Source organism: Zonotrichia leucophrys, chromosome 3 (assembly GCF_028769735.1).
Source record: "Zonotrichia leucophrys gambelii isolate GWCS_2022_RI chromosome 3, RI_Zleu_2.0, whole genome shotgun sequence".
In the NCBI taxonomy this organism is placed as follows: Eukaryota; Metazoa; Chordata; class Aves; order Passeriformes; family Passerellidae; genus Zonotrichia; species Zonotrichia leucophrys.
In genome coordinates, this window is record NC_088172.1 from 38234888 (window position 1) to 38254791 (window position 19904).

At 43.1% G+C, this 19904-nt stretch overlaps 1 protein-coding gene across 1 annotated transcript; it reads right to left on the reverse strand.

Moving 5' to 3' along the window:
• Nucleotides 1-8628: 8628 nt before the first annotated feature.
• On the reverse strand, nucleotides 8629-16970 carry CD164 (CD164 molecule). Its single transcript, XM_064707861.1, has 4 exons — nucleotides 16739-16970; nucleotides 13927-14118; nucleotides 12724-12804; nucleotides 8629-11720 (listed from the first exon to the last, which is right to left on the reverse strand). Exons 1-4 carry the CDS (start codon nucleotides 16833-16835, stop codon nucleotides 11560-11562), a joined length of 531 nt encoding a protein of 176 aa, XP_064563931.1. The 5' UTR covers nucleotides 16836-16970; the 3' UTR covers nucleotides 8629-11559.
• Between the last annotated feature and the right edge of the window lie 2934 nt (nucleotides 16971-19904).

Below are 19904 nucleotides of genomic sequence, written 5' to 3' on the forward strand. Positions count from 1 at the left end.
TCTATGATTGTCTTTCTGCTACTTCTGAGGACCATCCTGTTGACCCTGGGTCAGTATCCTTGCTCTAGAAAATGAGCAGTATTCTCTGTATTTAAGAGGTAAACTGCCTAGGAATTTGTGTGAGGTGCTGGTGCAGAGGGAATGGGTGTGCAGTGTCAGACAGATCATGCTGGCAGCTCTGGGGAGACTGAGGGTGGGGTAGCTGAAGCAGAGCTGGCTGGGTTTGGTGGATCTGGGGGATTTGGATGTGCCCCAGTCCTTTGCCATAATGGTCCCTGTCATCACCAGGCTAAACAAGGAACTTTGGAGCCTCACTTGGACACTGCCTCCCTGCTGGGGCCATGTTCCTGGGTCTGCAGTGCCTGTGACATTTTCCAGGCAGGGCTTTGACACCAGTGCTGCAGAGCTGACAAACTGCTGTCCTTTGGCTTTATCTACTCTGCACTGGACATGAACTCTCTGTCCTTACCTCTGTTTCACATTGTCTCATATTACAACACTGTTCCCCAAACTCTGGACTACCAAATGAATGTACTGGGAACTGCTTTAATCTAACCAGACCTCAAAAATGGCACTAGTTTTCATTAAACTGATACCATTGTACTGAACTGATGTATTGAGTCTAAATCTTAGTGCATATTTGCTAATAATTGATTTAATGTAATTGAAATCAGATCCACTCTTAAGATTGTCTCCATGTGAAAGGCGCTGTAGAGCTTTAACTGCTTCAATCTAAAAACTGTTTTGGCCAAGTAAATACAATCTCTGTGTTTAGCACAGTTGGTAGAGTAGGCTCTTGGCAGTGAAATGTGGAGTGCTTCTTTTGTAGTATAGCCTGCAGAAAAAAAAATACTGTTTGGAAACTACTTGATTACACTTTAACTAGATGAATCCATCTACGACAATTTTGCTGCCTCAAAAGCCTCCTTACCCTTGCTTTCTTGGTCTATTGAGAAAAAAGCTTTCTAAGTGTGTCTGAATGTCTCTCCCCTAAACCGAGCAAAATATATTCTGTCTTCAATCTTTTCCAGCATCAAGGTGCAAGCATGAATTGTTTGTTTTCCAGAGTCAGGATGACAAATGTCATTCTGCTGGAAATAATTTCTCAGGCTTCTGGCATGTTTTCTAAACAAAATCATATGAGAGACTTTTACACAGCCACAGCAGTTGGTGCAGACACATGAGGCCACTGATTTTGTAGGTGTCTACCTTTGATGGGGCCCTGAACTGTTTTGCTTTGTTTAAAGAATAACCCTTCAAGAGATCAGAGATGTCAACAGCTGCAGCTCCTCAAAGGAGGAGAGCAGAATAGAAAAGGGTAACTGCAGTGCTCGTGCTTTTATCGCCACACAACAGTGCTAGCACCTGTGTGGTCATTAACACTAACAAACCTCAAATATAAATTTAGTTAGCAAATTACAGTCTGTGTGAGAGGTGAGGGAAGAGGTGCTGTTTTTTTCCACACACCTTTGCCCTGCAAATGGATGTAGGGCCTTGTCTAATTAGGGTTATCTGCAGAGTACAGTGAGAAAAAGGCCTCTATTGTTTTTATCTTCCTCCAGCAATGCCTGAAACCCAGATGTCCTCTTAAACAATGAGAATGCCAATTTGCACTATTCATGCTGTACCTTGCATTCAGAGGGATTATAGGTATGTTTAGCAAAGCTGTAATTATGGATTATTTCAACCAGAGAGAACTCATTCACTTGAGTGCACAAGGCAACATCTTCCCCTTTCAGTCTAGGCCCTTGCTTTGAGGCAGAGCTAGAAGATGATGAATTTTTGTTGCTGCCATTAATCCTTTTACCACCTTTAAGATACAAAGTCAGTTAACCCAAGAGTGCAGTTTAAAACAGGAGACAGGTTGATGATCTGCAATGCCAAGTTGATGATCTGGAAGCTGCAGTTTCCCAGAGGAATGTGACTGCAGGTAAAGACAGGTTGGGAGTTATGTGTCCATGTCTCTGAATACCTCTTTAACCTTTGAGGGAATAGGAACTTAAGGAAACATAAAAGAGGAGACAACCTGCTCTGGAATGAAAGCATTTAGGTAGAGGAGAAAGAGCAAAACCAACCTTCAGGAAGATAACTCAAAAGCCATATCTATGCTGACACCACAGCTGCTGGAGCAGCACAACACACCCAGTTAATAACTTCAAACCATAATTTGCGTTGTCTTTTGCTTTGCAGGGATATAATGGGAAATAAAAGGAAAACTGCATTTAGTGGGGGAGGCAATTGGGAGACAAAGGATCCCAAGTGGTAGGAAATCAGGCTTCAGCAGTGGTGCTGTTCTTGGAACAGCTTACTTAGGAACCATGTGGGGCAGTCAAACAAGACTGCATCCCTGTAATTCAGTTAGATATATGCCTGTGACTGCAGAAGTTTTTTAGAGGCTTTCAAGACAGCAGTGAGAGCATTCTAGCTTTTAATTGAATTAACCTGGAATTTATACCTTTTAACAAAAATCTTTCTTCTGTTTATTTATTTCAGCTGTACATTGTGTATCTTTTAAATGTAATGCTTATGTAATTAATGTAGTTTTTAAAGCTGTCTAGGGATTTCTACCCCTACCTGTCTGAAGTTTCTGCTTTTGTTCTGTGTTATTAAAATCCTACTGTCAGTCTGACAAATGCAGGCAGAAAAAGTGATGGGCAATAACAAAATCCTAGTAAGTTAAGTACACAGAAAAAAACCACCAATGATCTCTCAAGGTCCATTTCTATGCTATAGAGTATAAAGTACAACAAATTTAATTACAGCTTCCTCCTGCAGGGAAATGTTAGCTGTTCCTGCTGCAGGAAACTGAGAAATGCTCATTAGCGCACTGCTGAAGACAAGACACAAAGCAAATCTGGGAAATCAAGAAATGGGAGATATCTTTACTTAATGCACAAATATACTTCACTTCTCTGGCTTTAAGCCAATCAAGCTCAGGGGAAAAGTTGGTGCAAAACTTGTAAGTCACATTGATGTCACTGAGCACAAGAAGAGCAGCTGTGATAGGAGATTTTTTTCTCCTGTAGTGAATTACTATTGTTAAAGATGATGCAGAGCTGAAAAAATTGTCTGAGGATCTTGGAGCTCTGTGCTCAACACAGGGTTGCCATCAAACTCTAGACACAGAGCCTGAAATGCATTAAAACCCTGCAATGTATTGTAGCTATCTTTTCACCTGTGATATTTTAATTCCTATGTCTCACATTTAACTGATACTGTGAAGTTCTGATTTATTTCCATTTCAAAAAGGTAGAGGGAAGCTTGCCCAGCTGTTGTCCCACAGTAAAAACAGTGTAAGAAGTAATTTTCCAGATAATGAGTCAATATTGAATGGCTAATTTTTTTAAGCATTAAAACTTCTGATAAGGCTTGCATGATGTGAAGGTTTGTCTTTACTGTTAAATTGATTGCACTGTGCTACTGACCTGACCTCAGAGCTATAGTACTTGGCCAGATCTGTGTATTTAGGGGTGGCAGCTCTCATGTGCAATAGCTGTGTTGTGACTGTAAAGGCAAAGGTGTTTTTGAAACAGATCATGTCAACTTCAGGAATTGCCCAGGTGGACTACGACTTCAGCCAGTTTGTAAGAATAATCTACAGATTAGAGTCTGAGCTGTGTCCTCTAAGTATTTTCTCCAGTCCTCTTCCTTTCACTTTCACATCTTCCTCTTGTTGTCTTCTTGTGTTGCTGCTCTACTTCCTGGTTCATGTGATGTTTGTGTAGCAAGGCCCTGCTGCAGAATGTGGGGACACCTGATGCATTTTGCCAGCCTGCGTCATTGTGCACTCTGCCCAGCTGCTCTCCTGCTGCTTCAGCAGAAGGACAGAGTCCCTTGGGCCTGCACCCTGAAATAATGCCAGAAACAACTAACCACAGCTAACATCTTGGATCATATCTGAGAAGTGTCTCAACAAGCATATTAAGTGCAGGATTACAGATACACTGCAAAAACACCCTCATCTTTTTAGCTAAAGTTAGTGGGAGATGCTAACACAGGGTGAGGAGCAGTACAATCACATCACATTGCACACAGGTAATTATCAGGGCTAAATCATATCCAAGCTGACAGCAAGCAAAGCTGTTGAGTCAGTGGGGATTTTTCTTGGTAGCTGAAGGGTTGGTACTAAGGGGCTGCATCTCTGTTTTTCAGAAATTAAATTAGAAGACTGGAATTCACTATCACTAGGAAATTTGGCGTCACTGGGAACAGATCTCCACCTTTTAACTTGTCTCCATACATTTTCGTCTTGGCTTTCACAGGACCAGAAAACACACAGTTGTAGGGGAAATACTCTCAGATAATAAAGTAGATTTGTGACAGCAGGAATCTTCTGCTCCACTGAGATGTCTCTTGCTGCAGCAATGAATGCTGATACATTCATTACTATGAATTGAAAGGGCATGTGGTGAGCTGTAAAAACTGCAGAAAATTTCAGGTTTTGTGAGTAGTTGCAACTATTTGCAATTTTTTTTTTTTACCTTCTGTCAAGATCATCCATAAATTGGTTTTTGCAGACTAAGCAATATGTTATTCAAATACACTATGCTGAATGTTCACAGCTTGGGGTTTGTTCTTTGGTTTTTTCCCCTCTACCCTAACACTTTTCTTAGAGGTCAGAAACAGCAGCTTTTGCATTTACTTGAGCTCTGCTTTAACTCTGTGTCAGTAACTCTTCAGGTTTTGCAGCTCAGGAACAAGATGTCAGCATTATCAGCAACATCCTTTTAATTTTGACCCAAGGAGCAGCAATAACAAAAGAGGAAACACTCTGAGACCAAAGACAGTAAGTAATGATGGCATTGATAATCAGTTGATATGGTTGCAGAATGAGCAGATTTTTTGCTACTCTGCAAGCTGTGATTTGTATACAGACTCAGGCAGGTTTCATGTGGACAATAAGTCAAAGGCCTTTGAAGATTTATCTTCAAGAGCAAGGTGACAATATGAATCATTAGTAAATGGGGAAAAGAAGTTCCAAAAACTGACTAAGGAAAGGGAGCAGGAAGGAGGTATTTAGTTAGCAAAGGTCTAAGAGGTAATTTTTTTGTGTAGTGCACCATGATTAATGGCACTTTTTTATATGTTACTTATGCTTCCAGGTGCCTAGCAGATGGAAGGAGAGAACAGCCCATAGGATATTACTACACCTAAATGAAAAGTCTCTTCCTACTGTCATCACATAGCTACAGCAACAAAGGCTGGTCCAGAAGTAAACCTAAATGTATTTTATAATCATTCCAGGTCATTTTAGAAAATACCACTGAACTGACAACATTGAAGTAAGAGAAGAAAAACTCACACACAAATCAAAGAGAGGCAGTAATACTCCAGGGCTGTGCACGTCCTTCAATGCATCTGGATGCAGCGTTCAATGCCAGCTCCAGTCATTCAATCTGCTAATCCATTTTAGGTACTGGGGGATACAGAACTCCCTCCTGAGCAGGAGCAGCACTTCATGTCCTCCCTTCAGACAGTGCAGCACAGTACAGAAAGGCAAGGGCATCAGTTACAACTAAAAGGCTTCCTTTGATTGTGGTAACCTTGGAACATAGTGGTACAAAGCACAGCTAGGTGCTTACAGAAAAACATTGATGTCTGGTTTTTTTTTAACTGCTATCCTATTGCAACCCTTGCCTACCACATCCTGCCCAATGCAGGGCTCTCACCCCCAGAGGCTGCTGCCTGCACACTAAACCTTTCATGTCTGTTTAAAGATGACTCATCAAAAGTGCTGTCTTGACCTGCCCCAGCACCTTCTCTGCTCTCCACCTAGATAGGGGAAGAAGTGCAGCTCCTTCCACAATGCTACACTACCTAAAAGAAAACAGAAAATGTTCATATCTGCAATTACCTTGCATTGAAAAAAGCTTGCTTTTATAGCCTAGCCAATTAAGGTCTCAGAGTTATCTTCAGAGATGCATCAAATTGTATTGCAGCTTTTGATCAGTGACAATACTAATCTATGTGTCTTTTGGCATTATCCACATGCCTGAATGCTTGTGAACACAAACAATCAAACACTTAAGCACTATTTTTATAAGTAACTAAGATCTAAAATTAAATTCAGGCAAAATTTAACAGCATTGCATTGGTTAAACACTGATTAAAAGAACTCAAAGTTGCATTAGAAGTGCCGCAGTATGTAGAGATACAGCATTCCTAGAATAGGGCTGACATCCTTCACCATTACTGAAGCAAGTTTTAATTCATGCAGGCTTGCTGCTACATTGAAACAAGTAACTTTATTCCCAGAATGCTGTGGAATCAGATATCAAATAACATCAGTTCTTTTTAAGATATGCAATAAATGAAAGACAAGGTGAGTGATAACTATCCAAGGTCAGTTGTCACTAGAGAAGCCATCAAATGTGATTTTAGCACACTCCAGAAACCAAATGCCAGTTTGGAAGTAGAGCAATAGCATCAGTATGAAGCACTTAGGTGCCACTGCAGTAGCAAAAAGGAAGGGCTGTCTCCAGTAATCACAGCTTCTTGTTAAAACACCTGAAGTATTACTCAATACAGTAAAATTCAAAAACTATTTTAGGAAGAATATTATACATACAGGAAATAGTCTTCAAAGAGCAGCAGCAACACAGACTGATACTACAGGGATAAACCACTGTACACAGACTTTCAGTGGTGCATTGTAACAAAAACTGAATTCAGTCCTTAACTGCATGCAGCAGATGGATGATTTTCTGGAAAGGATAGAAATTTTAATAACATCAGGAAGCTCTAGGTTTCCTTCAATGCCATATAGCCTTTCCAGAACTACAGCTATATTTTTTGCAATTTCTCATCATATACAACTGAGTCATGTCAATACACATTCCTACCTGATACACTACCCACATAAGCATCAAGGTCACAATGTGAAACTGAGGTTTCTTCCCCCAGAGCTGGTTATCATTTCAGTCAGTCAGCAACCACAGAGCTGCACACCCTCTGTTCTCTTGCTCAAGCATACTGATAAATTCCCTGGCATGTGGGGACTGAGGGAACTGGCAGATGAAGCTGATGTCCATCATATTTGAGAAGTCAGGGCAGTCAGGTTTAGTTCCCACTGACTGGAAAAGAGGAAATGTAACCCCATTTTTAAAACCAAAAAGAAAAAAAAGGAAGGCCCAAGGAACTACAGGCTGGTCAGTGCCACCTTGGTGCCTGGCAAGAAGATGGAGCAAATCTTTCTGGAATCTGTGCTAAGGCACATGGAAAATAAAGAGGCAATTTGTGACAGCCAACACAGCCTCATAAAGGGCAAATCATGCCAGACCAATCTGGTGGCTTTCCACAATGGGCTTTACAGCATTGGTGGGAGAAGGAAGAGTGACAGACATCACTTACCTTGACCTGTGCGAAGTATTTGACACTGTCCCCCATGACATCCTTGTCTCTGAACAGGACAGACATGGATTTGACAGACAGACCCCTGGGTGGATAAGGAATTGGCTGGATGGCCACACTCAGAGCTGCACTCAATGGCTCCATGCCCAAGGGGAGAGCAGTGACAAGAGGTGTCCTCAGGGCTCGGTATTGGGACCAGCACCTTGTTTAACATCCTTGTTGATGACACAAACATTGGGATCAAGACGTTGTCATTTGCCAATGACACCAGGCTGTGTGGTGCAGTGGACACACTGGAGGGAAGGGATGTCATCCAGAGGGACCTTGGCAGGCTTGAGAGGGGGAACTGTGCAAACCTTGTCATGCTCAACAAGGCCAAGTGCAAGGTCCTGTGTCTGAGTCAATCACAAAAATACAGGCTGGGCAGTGAATGGACTGAGAGCAGCCCTGAGCAGAAGGACTTGGATGTTTTGGTCAGCAAGAAGCCCAACCTGAGCTGGCAATGTGCACTCACATCCCTGAACAACAACTGTGTCCTGGGGTGCATCAAGGCAAGTGTGATCAGCAGGTCATGGAAGGTGATCCTTGCTCTCCACCCGACTCCTGTGAGAACCCACCTCAAGTACTGCATCCATCAGAGCTGCAGGAGTGACTCTAGAGGTTGCCCAGAGCACTGCAGATACCCCATCCCTGGAAATGTTAAAGCTCCATCCAACCTGGCCTTGGAGCAACCTGATCTAATGGAAGGTGCTTCTGCCCAGGGCAGGGGAGTTGAAACTAGATGATCCCCAAATTTCCTGCCAATAGCAACCACTCCATAGTTTGTGCAATCAGAAAAGAAATAAGGCTCAGAGCAGCAGCTTTATCATGAAAGTTCTAACAGCCTCTGTGCAAACACAGCAACCCCTCTTCCACCTGACATCCAGTATGACAAACCTTGCTTAAAAAGAGGAGTATTAAGCATCACAGGTTGTTAGAAGTGTTGCACTTAATGCATACATTGCTCCTCTTAGGCTTTAAGCAGAAAACAAGAATTAAGCTAACATGGAAAAACATGACCTGAATGAAAATTCTTTTTGAGATAATTCCAAATCTGAATCAGTACTGTTAAATACAAAGTTAATACTGTTTTTAGGGAAACTAACTCTTCAAACCTTGCATTCTTCCTCTTTCCCTTAGTATTTCTCAATTCCCATGGCAAACAGATCATCTCCCAGTCACCAAGCAGACATTCCTGTGGGGGACTGCTCACATTAAAGAAAGTTCACAGGTAAAATTCCATTCAACAGATTTTATTTATCAATTTGGTTTTGTGATTACAACTGCTTCAGTTTTCTTCCACTGAAGACAAGATACAAACTTTTACAGCAACACTTGCAGAGAACATTCTTAAGGTAACAGCTTGATATTTGCACAAGTTGGCTTCAAGAAAAAGCCAGATAACTTGAAGAGTCACTACGATTCAGTGCCTAAAACCGATTTAGGGGCAAGTACAACTACAGATCTATGAGCTACCTTCCACTTCAAAACACAAGGCCAAGAAAAACTGCAAGTTGTTACTTCAGGTTTTTTGCTAGTACACAGCACACATCAGCTGATACTGCATTTCACAGAGGAGTCATTACTTTCAACAGTGAGGCAGCCAAGCACATGGTGAAGATGTATAACCCAGCCTCCCCTCCCCCCAAACAACTAAAAGGGAAACAATTCAAGCCACAACTCTGAACTGTGGAATTACACCTTGCAGGCAAGGCTAATGAGCAAGAGGTGCGTAGTGCAGGCCTTCCAGAATGTGACTAAATTGATAGAGCAAAACTTGAGTTTTTCAGATAAGCATTTGTACATGCCAGAGATCCTGGGTTTCCTAAAGTCTTGGAAAATAGCAATTGTTGGCACCACAACAAATTTAGTAACTAAGGCAAGGTATCCCTTCTACCCTTTAAAACAAAATTTGAGGCAAACAAGTAAGCAATTTTAAGGCACTTTAAACATTATTTTTAGTTTGCTTTACCAGCATACTTTATCAGCAACCTAAATCAGGATTAGCAAAGCTCATGAATAAGCATTTCAGCAACATTTCACAGAGCAACCTCTTTGTGGCCATGTTTTCCATGCTCTGAAGTGTTCAGTAGGATTTTTCTGCAAGTTTCCCAAAAGAGCCCTTTGAGGCCAAAAGTTGTATATTAGGTGTAATTTGCTTTGCTGAGCTGAAGGCAAACTGTCATATTTCAAAAGAGTATTTTGTTCACTTCAAAGCACAGAATACAAGCTCATGGATTTTTTTTTAACAAATAAATATAGTAAAATAGCTCTTAGATAGGGAAAGCACAGATTTAAGTGATTTCACAATAAGGCCAAGGATATACCATCTAGCTCACATACATACTGTTGCTGAAAACTGGCTGCTCACTGCTGTTTTCATAAACCTGAGCTGATTGTCTTATTTTTGTTTAGAAAACCAAAAGCTAATGAACTCAAAGATACAGTACCGGTGAGTAACCTCTGCACTTTGTAGCAATTTGAGTTTTCTATGCAGCACAATAGAAACAATGCCATTCAAACTAGAAGAACACAAGAAAGCAACACTGTACACCTTAAGTTTCCAACTGAAATGCACTTAATTTGCTTCATAATTCAAGTCCCACTGCCATGACTATTATCTGCTATCAAAGCTATTTTTGTATTGGGTGCCAAATTCCAGTCAAGTCAGAGCTAGTAAGACAGTACTACAGATTATCCCAAACTGATGATCAGGGGATATAATCAGAAGCTACACATTATGTGCTACCCCCACTACTCGATTTTATCTCTACTTCCATTTTTCCTGTGGGTTTATTTTCACAGGTGCTCAAGTCAGTCTGCATTGGAGATGACGTACCTTTGATACAGATCACATGGCTGACCCAGCCAAGAGAGGAAAAAAAACCCAAAAACCTGAACTATTTGGCTGAATAGATTTCCTTAACCAGTTCACTGCAAGGTGACATGAACCTGAAGCCAGGAAGGGGAGAAGGGACAGAAAAAAGCTGTAGCCTGTGGTCCCAGGATTACAGCAATCCTGACTAGGATCAAAGCAGCAGATCCTCTGAAGGACTCTCAACTGCTCCCTCAGCAAGCAGACATACAGGAGGGTAATAAAGGAAAACAACAACAACCCAAGCTCCTGAAATTAACTGGCACGAGTTTTAAGAACCGTTTGAATAACAAAAACATCAGGATTTCCCAAATATCAGTATTTCAAGTATAAATGTGAGCTGCTGCCTTTTTCTACAGGGAGTGAACTGAATTATATCACTGGTTTTATGGTTGGTCTTTGCAGGCCAGAACAAATGCCAAAGCTTCGGTCTGTGGCTGGACATCGCTGTACCGCACTCCTCACTCTAAAACAAAATCACTAAGGGACAGTTTTTCTAGGGAAAGTTTTTTTTAAACTGGAATGATCAAGTCACATGTATTCTACATTCCTATGTAAAGTAAATACTTAGAAGTTTTATTTATCTTTCATATAGCTGGGACATGCTTACAGTCTACTGAAATTTAGTCTTTTAAGGCACTAATATTTATTTCCCCATTAGAGGGATTATTCCTACATCTGCCCTCAACATTAATTGGAAATGGCATAGGAATTCTGTTTGGAATGAAGTATTTTATGAGGCAACTTATATTCTTGTGTAAAAAAAAAAAAAGGGGTTATGCTATTCTGTTAAGACATTATTTAATTCTACATTTTTGTCCATCGTTCTAGCAACACACTGTAAGAGCCATAAGCTACTACAAATGCTATTTCACTCCCTGAAATCAGTCACCAATAATTCACATCTTGATAAAACTGAAGGGATACTGTATCAGATGTTGTTTATATTAGCCTTCAGAATAAGTAATTTTAAGATTGTCTACTGGACAGTGTTGCCACTGAATAAGAATCTCTGAACATTCTACATTTGGCATATCAAGAAAAGTCCCACATCAGCAGCCACTAAAGGAAAATAAAACAGCCATTAGAACCCATGCAGCATATTGCAAGTAATCCTGTTGAAGAGATTCATATCACTTCTTGCCAAGTATAATGTTGCAAAAATATTCATTTGAAGTCTTCTTTTAGAGATTTAAAGGATACTATGAACTGCTGTCTTCCAGGAGCAACAGAAAATATTTTGGTTCAGTGAACTACAGGTGTTGGGCTACTAGTCCATTAGCAAGGGGCAGGTCCTAAAGCGTGTGGTAATTTCGGTCTTTAGATCTGCAGAATTTGTACAGAAAGAAAATAACAGCCTGCAGACCCAGAACAAGGACAATCCCACCTATGAAACTCGCAGCATCAAACGTGGATTTGCGTGGAACGGGTACAGGAGCCACAGTAGTATTTGAACCTGTTAAACACCAAATTAGAAACTGTAAGTGCACAATGTTCACAACAGCTCTACAGATTTTAGTGCTGGATGCCTTGTATTAGGATTACTCAAAATATCCAAACACCAATAAGAAAACAAAAAATTATCAAAAATGAAGCCATGCCAGCATCTGAATTTAGATTACTGGTACTGAAATTCTGATTAAATGCTGTGTGTACAGGGCTGCTCTGGATCTCAAAACTGAGCAATACCCAACTGGACTTTATTTGTACTTCAAAAAGCCAAAGCCTTCCTCCTCTGCATAAAATATATTATTGATATGCCCACATTCAAGACATATTTTCCAGTCTGGAAAACTGGAGCTCCTTTTGTTGTTGTGGGTTTTTTTTTGTTTGTTTGTTTGGTTTTGTTTTTTTTTTTTTTTCTTAAATTTAACACAAATTGTTATCTTCCAGCTACTGTACTTTACCCCAAGAGTTAGGCTTAAAAACCAGCTAAAGTCACAAATACAAAGCTGGAAATAACAGCCATCTGCTGATGGGTAGTTTTAAAGAGCTTTGTTTTGTGAGACTTCTTCATGAAACGGTATACTTAGGACTGACTTGGAAATAAAATACTTCAGCTTATTCCCATCACTGTAGCAAAATTTCAAAAACAAACAAACAAAAAAACCCCATCCCATTATTATGTTGCAAAAACAAAGTATGACCTCCCAAAGACAGGGGAGTTAACAAGGGACTTTCAACCACAATATTAAAATCATCCAGCTGATCTCATTTGACCAACGTGTTTCTGACTTTTTATATCTCACCAATTAGCTCTATTTCTCAGGCTTTGTAACCTTGCTACTTGCATACATCACCTTAACAAAATCAGACTTGCCCTTAAGTTAGAAGTGACAACACCAGACACACCAGTACTACTTTAATGGTGCCACTTGATGAGTCTTTCAGGATAACACTCTGAAAGCACCACTGATTTCTGAGCAATGAACACTTGAACTAGGGCAGCTGTAGCTTACCTGCAGCAGTGGTTGTTGTGGTGGCTGAAGTCACGGTAGTTTTAGGAGGAGGAGCATGAGTAGTTGCATTGGTGACGTTGGCTGTGTGAGAGAACACAGTACATACACACCATGAACTCCAAAGCAAAGTTTGCAAGCACTGACATTCCTATACAAATGATTTTTCCTGTTCTGCTTTAACAAGGATAACCTTTGCCCTCAGTCTGTATCCCACACGATTTAGGTGGTGAACTGCATGGCATTTAGCCAAGGTTCTGCAACAAGGATTATTTTCAAACTTGCATACTACTGTTACTCAAATACTTCAAGGTTCTCCACAGATCAGTGATTCTTTGTTCAGACAAAATTACTTTTATTTTCAAGCACTCATATAAATGCTGGTATTTGAACAATAATCAAGGGAACTGCTTCAAGACAACTGAGAATCTGTAACAAGGCAAATGACTTTCATTAAACTTTCATTAGAATTAGTTAGTATTAATTGTACTAAAAAAGTACCTAATCTAATACTTCTAGACAGGAGATACACACTCTTTCTTCTTCTGTCCTCAAAACACCAAGTGTGAATGCCATCACTGGAATAAAACCACTCACCTAAAAGGAAACTGTCTCCTAAAAACTTTCATGATCAAGCCAGGTAAGCTGGCTTTCTGACCTCTCCCCCTCCCCTAAAGATTAGTATTACTAAAAATTAATCACTATTCCACTAGGTGTCTGGGACAAGCATCAACATCTGTGGGTTTGCTCAAAGCTAATCACCCTACTATACATTAGGCTGTTTGCTCTGAGCCTAATCAAGTACCAACTTGTTACCTCCCAGCTCCCTTGATCAGCAAGTTTTTAAAGATTAGGTGACTTTTTAAAAAAGAATTCCACTGTAGAGATGGCAGAGAAATTTTTGGGGAAAAAAAAGAAACAAAAGAACTCCCAAACTCCTAAGAATTAATAATTAGTAGCAATTACTAATTCAACTGCCACTGAGCCAATTTTTAACACAGAAAATGCTTCCTGCCAACATAACTAAGAGTTTTCTAAAATCCACTTCTTCCAAACCTTGTAACCTTCCATGCATTCTGCACATCAGATTTTTAGTAGCCCAGCTACTACAGTGAACTTTGGAAGAAGCCCCTGTCTTTCCTGTTATCCACCAATTGCTAGTTTCCTGCCATTCTGAGTTCAGGGCTTCTGAACTCAGTGTATTACCTATAGGAGTATGAGGTGTGGTGGCAGAACTGGTTGTGGTAGCATTGGAAGACGCCGTGGTCGCGTTGGAAGATGCTGTGGTGGCATTGGAAGACGCCGTGGTGGCATTGGTGGGTGTTACAGTGACATTGGAAGTAGGTGCTACAGTGGCATTGGCCGTAGTGACAGTGGTAGGAGGAGAAACTGTGGGATCTATGAAAAAATAAAATTACATTAGAGCAGGTATTAAACTGAAAAACAAGCCAACAAAAACGTCAGCAGGCATAGCTTTAGGAATTTCATACAGCACTGAGTTCTGCTGCAGTTTGAGTTTGAAATGACAAAGCTTTTGAATCCACCATACTAACATCAAAATTTGCATGAGTGAATACATGAAAAATCTTGTCACAGGCAGCCCAATCAAGCCAGCGTTCAACTGGCAACTCAAGAGTCCTCAAAGCAAACCAGAGTGAGAAGAACCCTGCTGTCCAAGCAGAAACTGTGCATGCTTTACACAGGGAGCACCAGGTACAGAGCACTGCTTCCCAGCCTCACCGAGACTGAACCTGAGCTTTAGGTAAAGCAGCCAGCTATAAACGCAGTAGAAAGCAATCAAAGTATGGGAAATAAAGACAAGAACCTGGAGAAATGCATGTACATGCAAAAAAAGAGAGCAGAAAAAAAGTCAATCTATTTGTATTTTGACCGCCGCAGAAGCCAGCAATCTAACCAGTCCAGCTGCTCTTTTACGTCAATCTCAGGTCAAACATTGTTACCTTCAAAACACAACACCACATCCACTAACTGGATCAAGTAAGATCTTCTCATAATCTACAGCTTTACCACATTAGTTTTAATTGAGACTTACTCATACAGCCATTATACTCAGCAAACCCACATACAACCCACAACTCCTTCTGTTGCACGCTCTCCAGCACATTTCACATCATATCCACCCACTCCAGGCACCTAGGGGTGACCTTTCACTTTCCTCCATGAAAGGAACGCTGCTATCCACAGATCTTTGGCAGGCAGAACGCTCATTTACCTCTCAAATAACAGCTACAAGTACATTAACTAACTTCAGTATTCTGACAACATGAAGTAAGGCCCTGTGGATTCAGGCTTTCTCTTGGTTATGGCTCTGCTATCAGGGCAGAAAGGCTGCTGGCACATTTCCTTTCACATAAAAAGATATAAAAAGACCTTTGTGGGTTTGCATCAGTGAGGTGTGCAAGAGCTGCCCCATTCCCTTCAGGAAGGCAGCACTCAAAGCACTTCAAGAGCTTTATGGCTCTTTCTCGATAATAGATTTCAGGGAGAAAAAAAAAAATCAGTCAATTATGATGGATGTGCATCTGAGGAATGATCACAGCACACACAACGGCCTCTGACAAGGCAATAACCTTCACTTTTGTAAATTCCTACTAGTATGTGGAATATTTAGCACAGCACATCTGTTAAGACAGGAAGACAGTTGGTAGAGCAAACTTATACCAGGTACACCAGGACTTCTAATTTAGTTTCAAGAACAGCCTTAGCAGACTAACACCGCGAAGGATCAGATTTGCAAGAGTAAAGGATGAGATGCTTCTATCAATGAGCTGTTAACTTCAGAATCCGTGCCAAGGTCTCAGACATTGCCTCAATGACACCTCCTGCTGTGAAAGGCTCTGTGGGGTCTTTTACATGGGATAACAGCAAGTTCCCCAACTCTGCCCATCAGCAGACACCTGCTCTTCACCGAAAAAAAAAAGAAAAAAAAAAGAAAAAAAAAAAAAAAAAAAAAAAAAAAAAAAAAAAAAAAAGAAAAAAAAAGAAAAAAAAAAGAAAAAAAAAAGAAAAAAAAACCCCTTGATACCACGAACTCAACTTTTCAGCCTAGCCAAGATGACGTTTGCTCCCAAGATAAACCCGCTGTACTGGCTCTCGTACAGGGTAAATTCGGATACTCCCCTTACACTGGAGGAGGAAACCAGGAGCCGCGGGAGGGGTCTGTCCCGCCGGCCCAACAGTGCCCTCTCCCGTCGCAGCGGAGGGATTTTGTTACAGCCACGTTGTGCTGACCCGGCGGAGCAGTCCCGAGCAGCCGATCCCGCAGCGTGTCCCGCATCCCGCCGGCGGGGCAGGGCAGCGGGAGATCCCTCCGGGCTGGGGGAGCGGTGACCGGGCACCCTGGGCTGCAGCCAGCGCCACTACGGACGGAACGCGGCCAGGGAACACTGAAGCGCCTCCAGACAACTTTTTGTTTTGTCTTTTTTGTTGCCATCCCCGCGTTTCGGGGCTCGCGTCACATTTCGCGGCTCTCGGCCCCGCGAACCCTTTGGCAAGCAGCCCACAGGGCCCGAGCTGCGGGCACACCCGCGGGACGAGTAACGGGCTCGCACCGGGATGAGGAACACGCGGAAGCGGGGCCAGAACCACACGGCTGCACCAAGGCACCCCCGCTCCCTGACCCGTGCCGAGGGTGCGCGAAAAAGCCGCGCACGGTTCCCCGGCACCGGCTCCCTCCTCCAAGGGGGGATAACACAGGATAACGGGTCCCAGACCGGCTCAAAAGCTCGGCGGGCTGCGGCCGCGGCGCCCAGGAAGCAGCGGCGGCGGCCGCCGAGCGAGCGCCGGGGGAGCGCAGGGCGGCTCCCGGCGGGTCCCGGGGCTCCGCGGCGCTCCCGCCTCCGGAGGGTCCGGCAGCAGGCGCGGAGCGACGGACAGTCCCGCCGGGCTCGGTGCGCGGAGCCCGCCTCGCTGCCCACAGCGCCGGGCGCGGGGCGGGGCGGGGCTGCCCCGTCAGCAGCTCCCGAGGAAAGGAGGGGGGAGGGCGCGGATCACTCACCGTCCGCCGCTGTTGCGATCGCGGCCAGCCCGCAGAGGCAGCACGCCACGGAAAGGACGGCGAGCGGGAACGTAAATGTCCTAAGTGTCCGGCCCATGGTGGCGATGCGGTGAAACGAGGGGGCTGCGGCTCCGGCTCCTGCTCGCACTTCCCTTCTCTTCCCTGCCCCGCTGCGCTCCCGCTGCCGCCGCGCGCCGCCGCCCCGCGCCGCCTCACGTCACGAGAGCGCCCCAAGCTGGCCCCGCCTCCCGCCCGCGGCGGCGCTGTGGTTCCGCCCGGCTTCCTCCTGCCCCCCCCTCCGGCGGGTAATGGAACGGTCAGCGGCGCGGCAGTGCGGCGCTGCTCCCCCACGTGACCCCGCCGCGCCCCCGGGAGGGAGCTTTTCCCGCGCGTCACGTGCCTCTACGTCACCAGGGAGGTCACGCCCCCTCCCCTCTGGGCCCGCTCATTGGCTGGGGTCGAGGCGGGGGGCGGGGCAGAGGCGCGCGGGTTCGCGTTTCCCGCGCGCCGGCGGTGGGGCCGTGCCGGTCCCGGGGAGCCACGCCGGACCCGCGGTGTCGCTTGCGGGTGTCGCGGTGGGGAGAGAGATACTCCCACGGGCCCCCACCGGCTGCCGCCCCCTTCCCACGCCGCTCCCCATTTCTACCGGGACAAAACAGCGATTTGTACTTAAATTGCACTTTAATGGCAGTAAAAATGAATCGTACGCGAACCGTAGCAGTGTGCGTGCAGCACGTGCAAAGTGTTGTCCAGCTAAGCTCCCAGCAGCACCGGTGCCATCACACGTGGAATCTGCAAAGTGGGAGTTTGTGTAGGTCCAGGATGAAATGGCTGCAATATTAGAAGGGAAGTGTGGCACAAATTGTAACCCATAGCTTTACAGCTGCGCTGTGTAGAGAGCACCTGGAGAAGGCTCCTTGGTCATCCCACCACTTCTTTGTGTGAACTTGGCAGTGCCAGGTTTGCAGGTGGACTTGAAGGATGTATCCAACCTAAGTGATTTTAAGAATCAGTGATTCCCCCCAAAACACAGGGTAGAGTTCCCCCTATGCCTATCACATTTTCTCCTCCCTTTGTTTCTTCCTAACGCAGCTTGAGTCAACATGTATCATCATCAGTGGACCCTCTGCAAATAAAAGTTTATTTGTGTAAATCTGGCTCAGCATTTTGTGCAGTGCCAACACAAGTGAATGCTGGGAAACCAAGGCAAACATTCATGTGTGCTTCTATTCAAGGAGAGCTAAGCTAGAGCTATAAAGCAAATTTTATTATGGTCTAGGTCAAAGGACAAACGGAATAGTTATAATCAGGACAATTCCCCTTGGTTCTCTTACGTGTGAGCTGGACTTTGGCAGTAAAGAGGAAACTGCCAAATGAATTCCTACCTTAATCTTTCCATTTTACTTTCCTGAAGGTGTTATATTGCCAAGAGACTGATACAAATGGAGAAGTTTTAAGCCAAGCTACCTATCATGGTTACTGTGTTAGCTATGGAGGGGCCTGTAGGGCTGCTGGTAATACATCATTTGGGTACACAGCTTTCTGACAAGGCTCTGTGCTGTCATACATTGTGGTGCTTTCTGCTAGCAGGCAGGATGGCTAATGCTTTGCCTTCCTGCAAAGAAGCCTCAGGGAGAAAACATTAAAAAAAAAGTCTGCAAAGAAACAAAAGAGAATCAATTTTGTGATACGAACTGGAACCTTGTAACAGCTGCATTAAAATGACCAAACATGTTCTGTTGTATGTAAATGTCAGTAGCATCAGAATTTAGTTCTGAAGATGATAAGGAAACGGAAGCCACGTGCTGACTTTAGTTATCTCTCATTCTTCATTTTTACTGGAGTGGTAGTGTACAAATAATTCAGTTATTTCTACAGTGTGATGAAAGTTTCTGGCCTTTTAATAAGAAATACTTTTCACACAGATTATCAAAATATGATATTTCTGTTCTACTTTGAATAAATAGCATAAGATGAGGAGCAGCATAAGTAAAAATTGCAATGTAACCAAAATTGCAGGGAGCATGGAATAAGGGAGTTTTCTATGGATTCCACTCATCCCGCCTGGCCATTCCTGCTGAGATTCTTATGTCCTTCTGGGACAAGGGTCTTTGCTCGGATCAGGGCTTGATTCAGAGGGTGTACTGAGATTTCACTACGCACGTGGTATTATTTGAACTGAGGTTTTCTTTTTTGCAGGTCTTGTGGGTTATAATGCATATATATCTTCAGTAGTTATTGGTGTTTTATGAGGGATTGCAGTGGCAGTTCTGTTGATGTGCTGGACACATGAAGTGTAATGGTTGCTGCAATCTACATTTCATCAGGAGTGCATACTAAAAATCTCTTCTTTTGTGAAAGTAATAGGACAATTAAGTTAAATAAGATAAAAAATAAGACTCTAATCAGTGTTTATGTGTATGGAAAAAGTGGGAGAAAATGAAGTACATTAAAAAATAGAACTGAGACGACTAGCAAGGGCAAGAATATCTCCACAAGCGAGTGAAAACATGTTTATCATTCTGGAGGCTGGTGGGAATCCAGGGAAAAGATAAATGTGGTTTGTCTGTTTTTTTCATATAGTCAGCATCTTGGGACTTTGTTGCAGATACAGTCAGCAGGATCATGGCAGTCTGGGTTGTTGTTGTTGGATTTAAAACACCACATTCATCACTGGATTCAGTTCTCGTGGCACTGTTGTATACTTAGTGGTTAGTAAGGCATTTACCTCTGTTTTGAATCTATAAGGAATTCCAAGCACTGCATTACTGGAAAATTATGTAAAATCCTTGACAAGATGGGCAAAACCTAAGAGTCTGCAGATGCCCATTTTAGGGAAGCACATTTGAAACATAGCAAATGCCCAGGATTTGGAGCAGATTGTTTTGTATCAATTGGTGCTTGGCAAGATGTGATAATGGATTGAAGAGATTCTACAGGAGTATACAGCAGTTTGGGATGACAGCAGTAAAAGAAAACCAAAATTTAGTAGATAAACTGAAAGGAATATATATTTCCTTCATTTTGTAAACATTGGTTCTCATTTCCATACTGTCATTTCAAGTGCACGGAAAGAGAAGTGCATGTGAAATGTAAATACATGGTGGGTGTTTTAACAGGGGAAACAGCATCCAAGGAGGTTTTGAGGTCTTTGTTACCATTACAT

What these genes read in the sequence shown, in the direction of transcription:
- CD164 (XM_064707861.1), bottom strand. Translation starts at nt 16,835, where the DNA reads ATGGGCCGGACACTTAGGACATTTACGTTCCCGCTCGCCGTCCTTTCC. An exon ending in CACACCTCATACTCCTATAG is followed by an intron (nt 12,805 to 13,926) that starts GTAATACACTGA and finishes TCTCTCACACAG; the next exon opens with CCAACGTCACCAATGCAACT. An exon ending in CACAACAACCACTGCTGCAG is followed by an intron (nt 11,721 to 12,723) that starts GTAAGCTACAGC and finishes GGTGTTTAACAG; the next exon opens with GTTCAAATACTACTGTGGCT.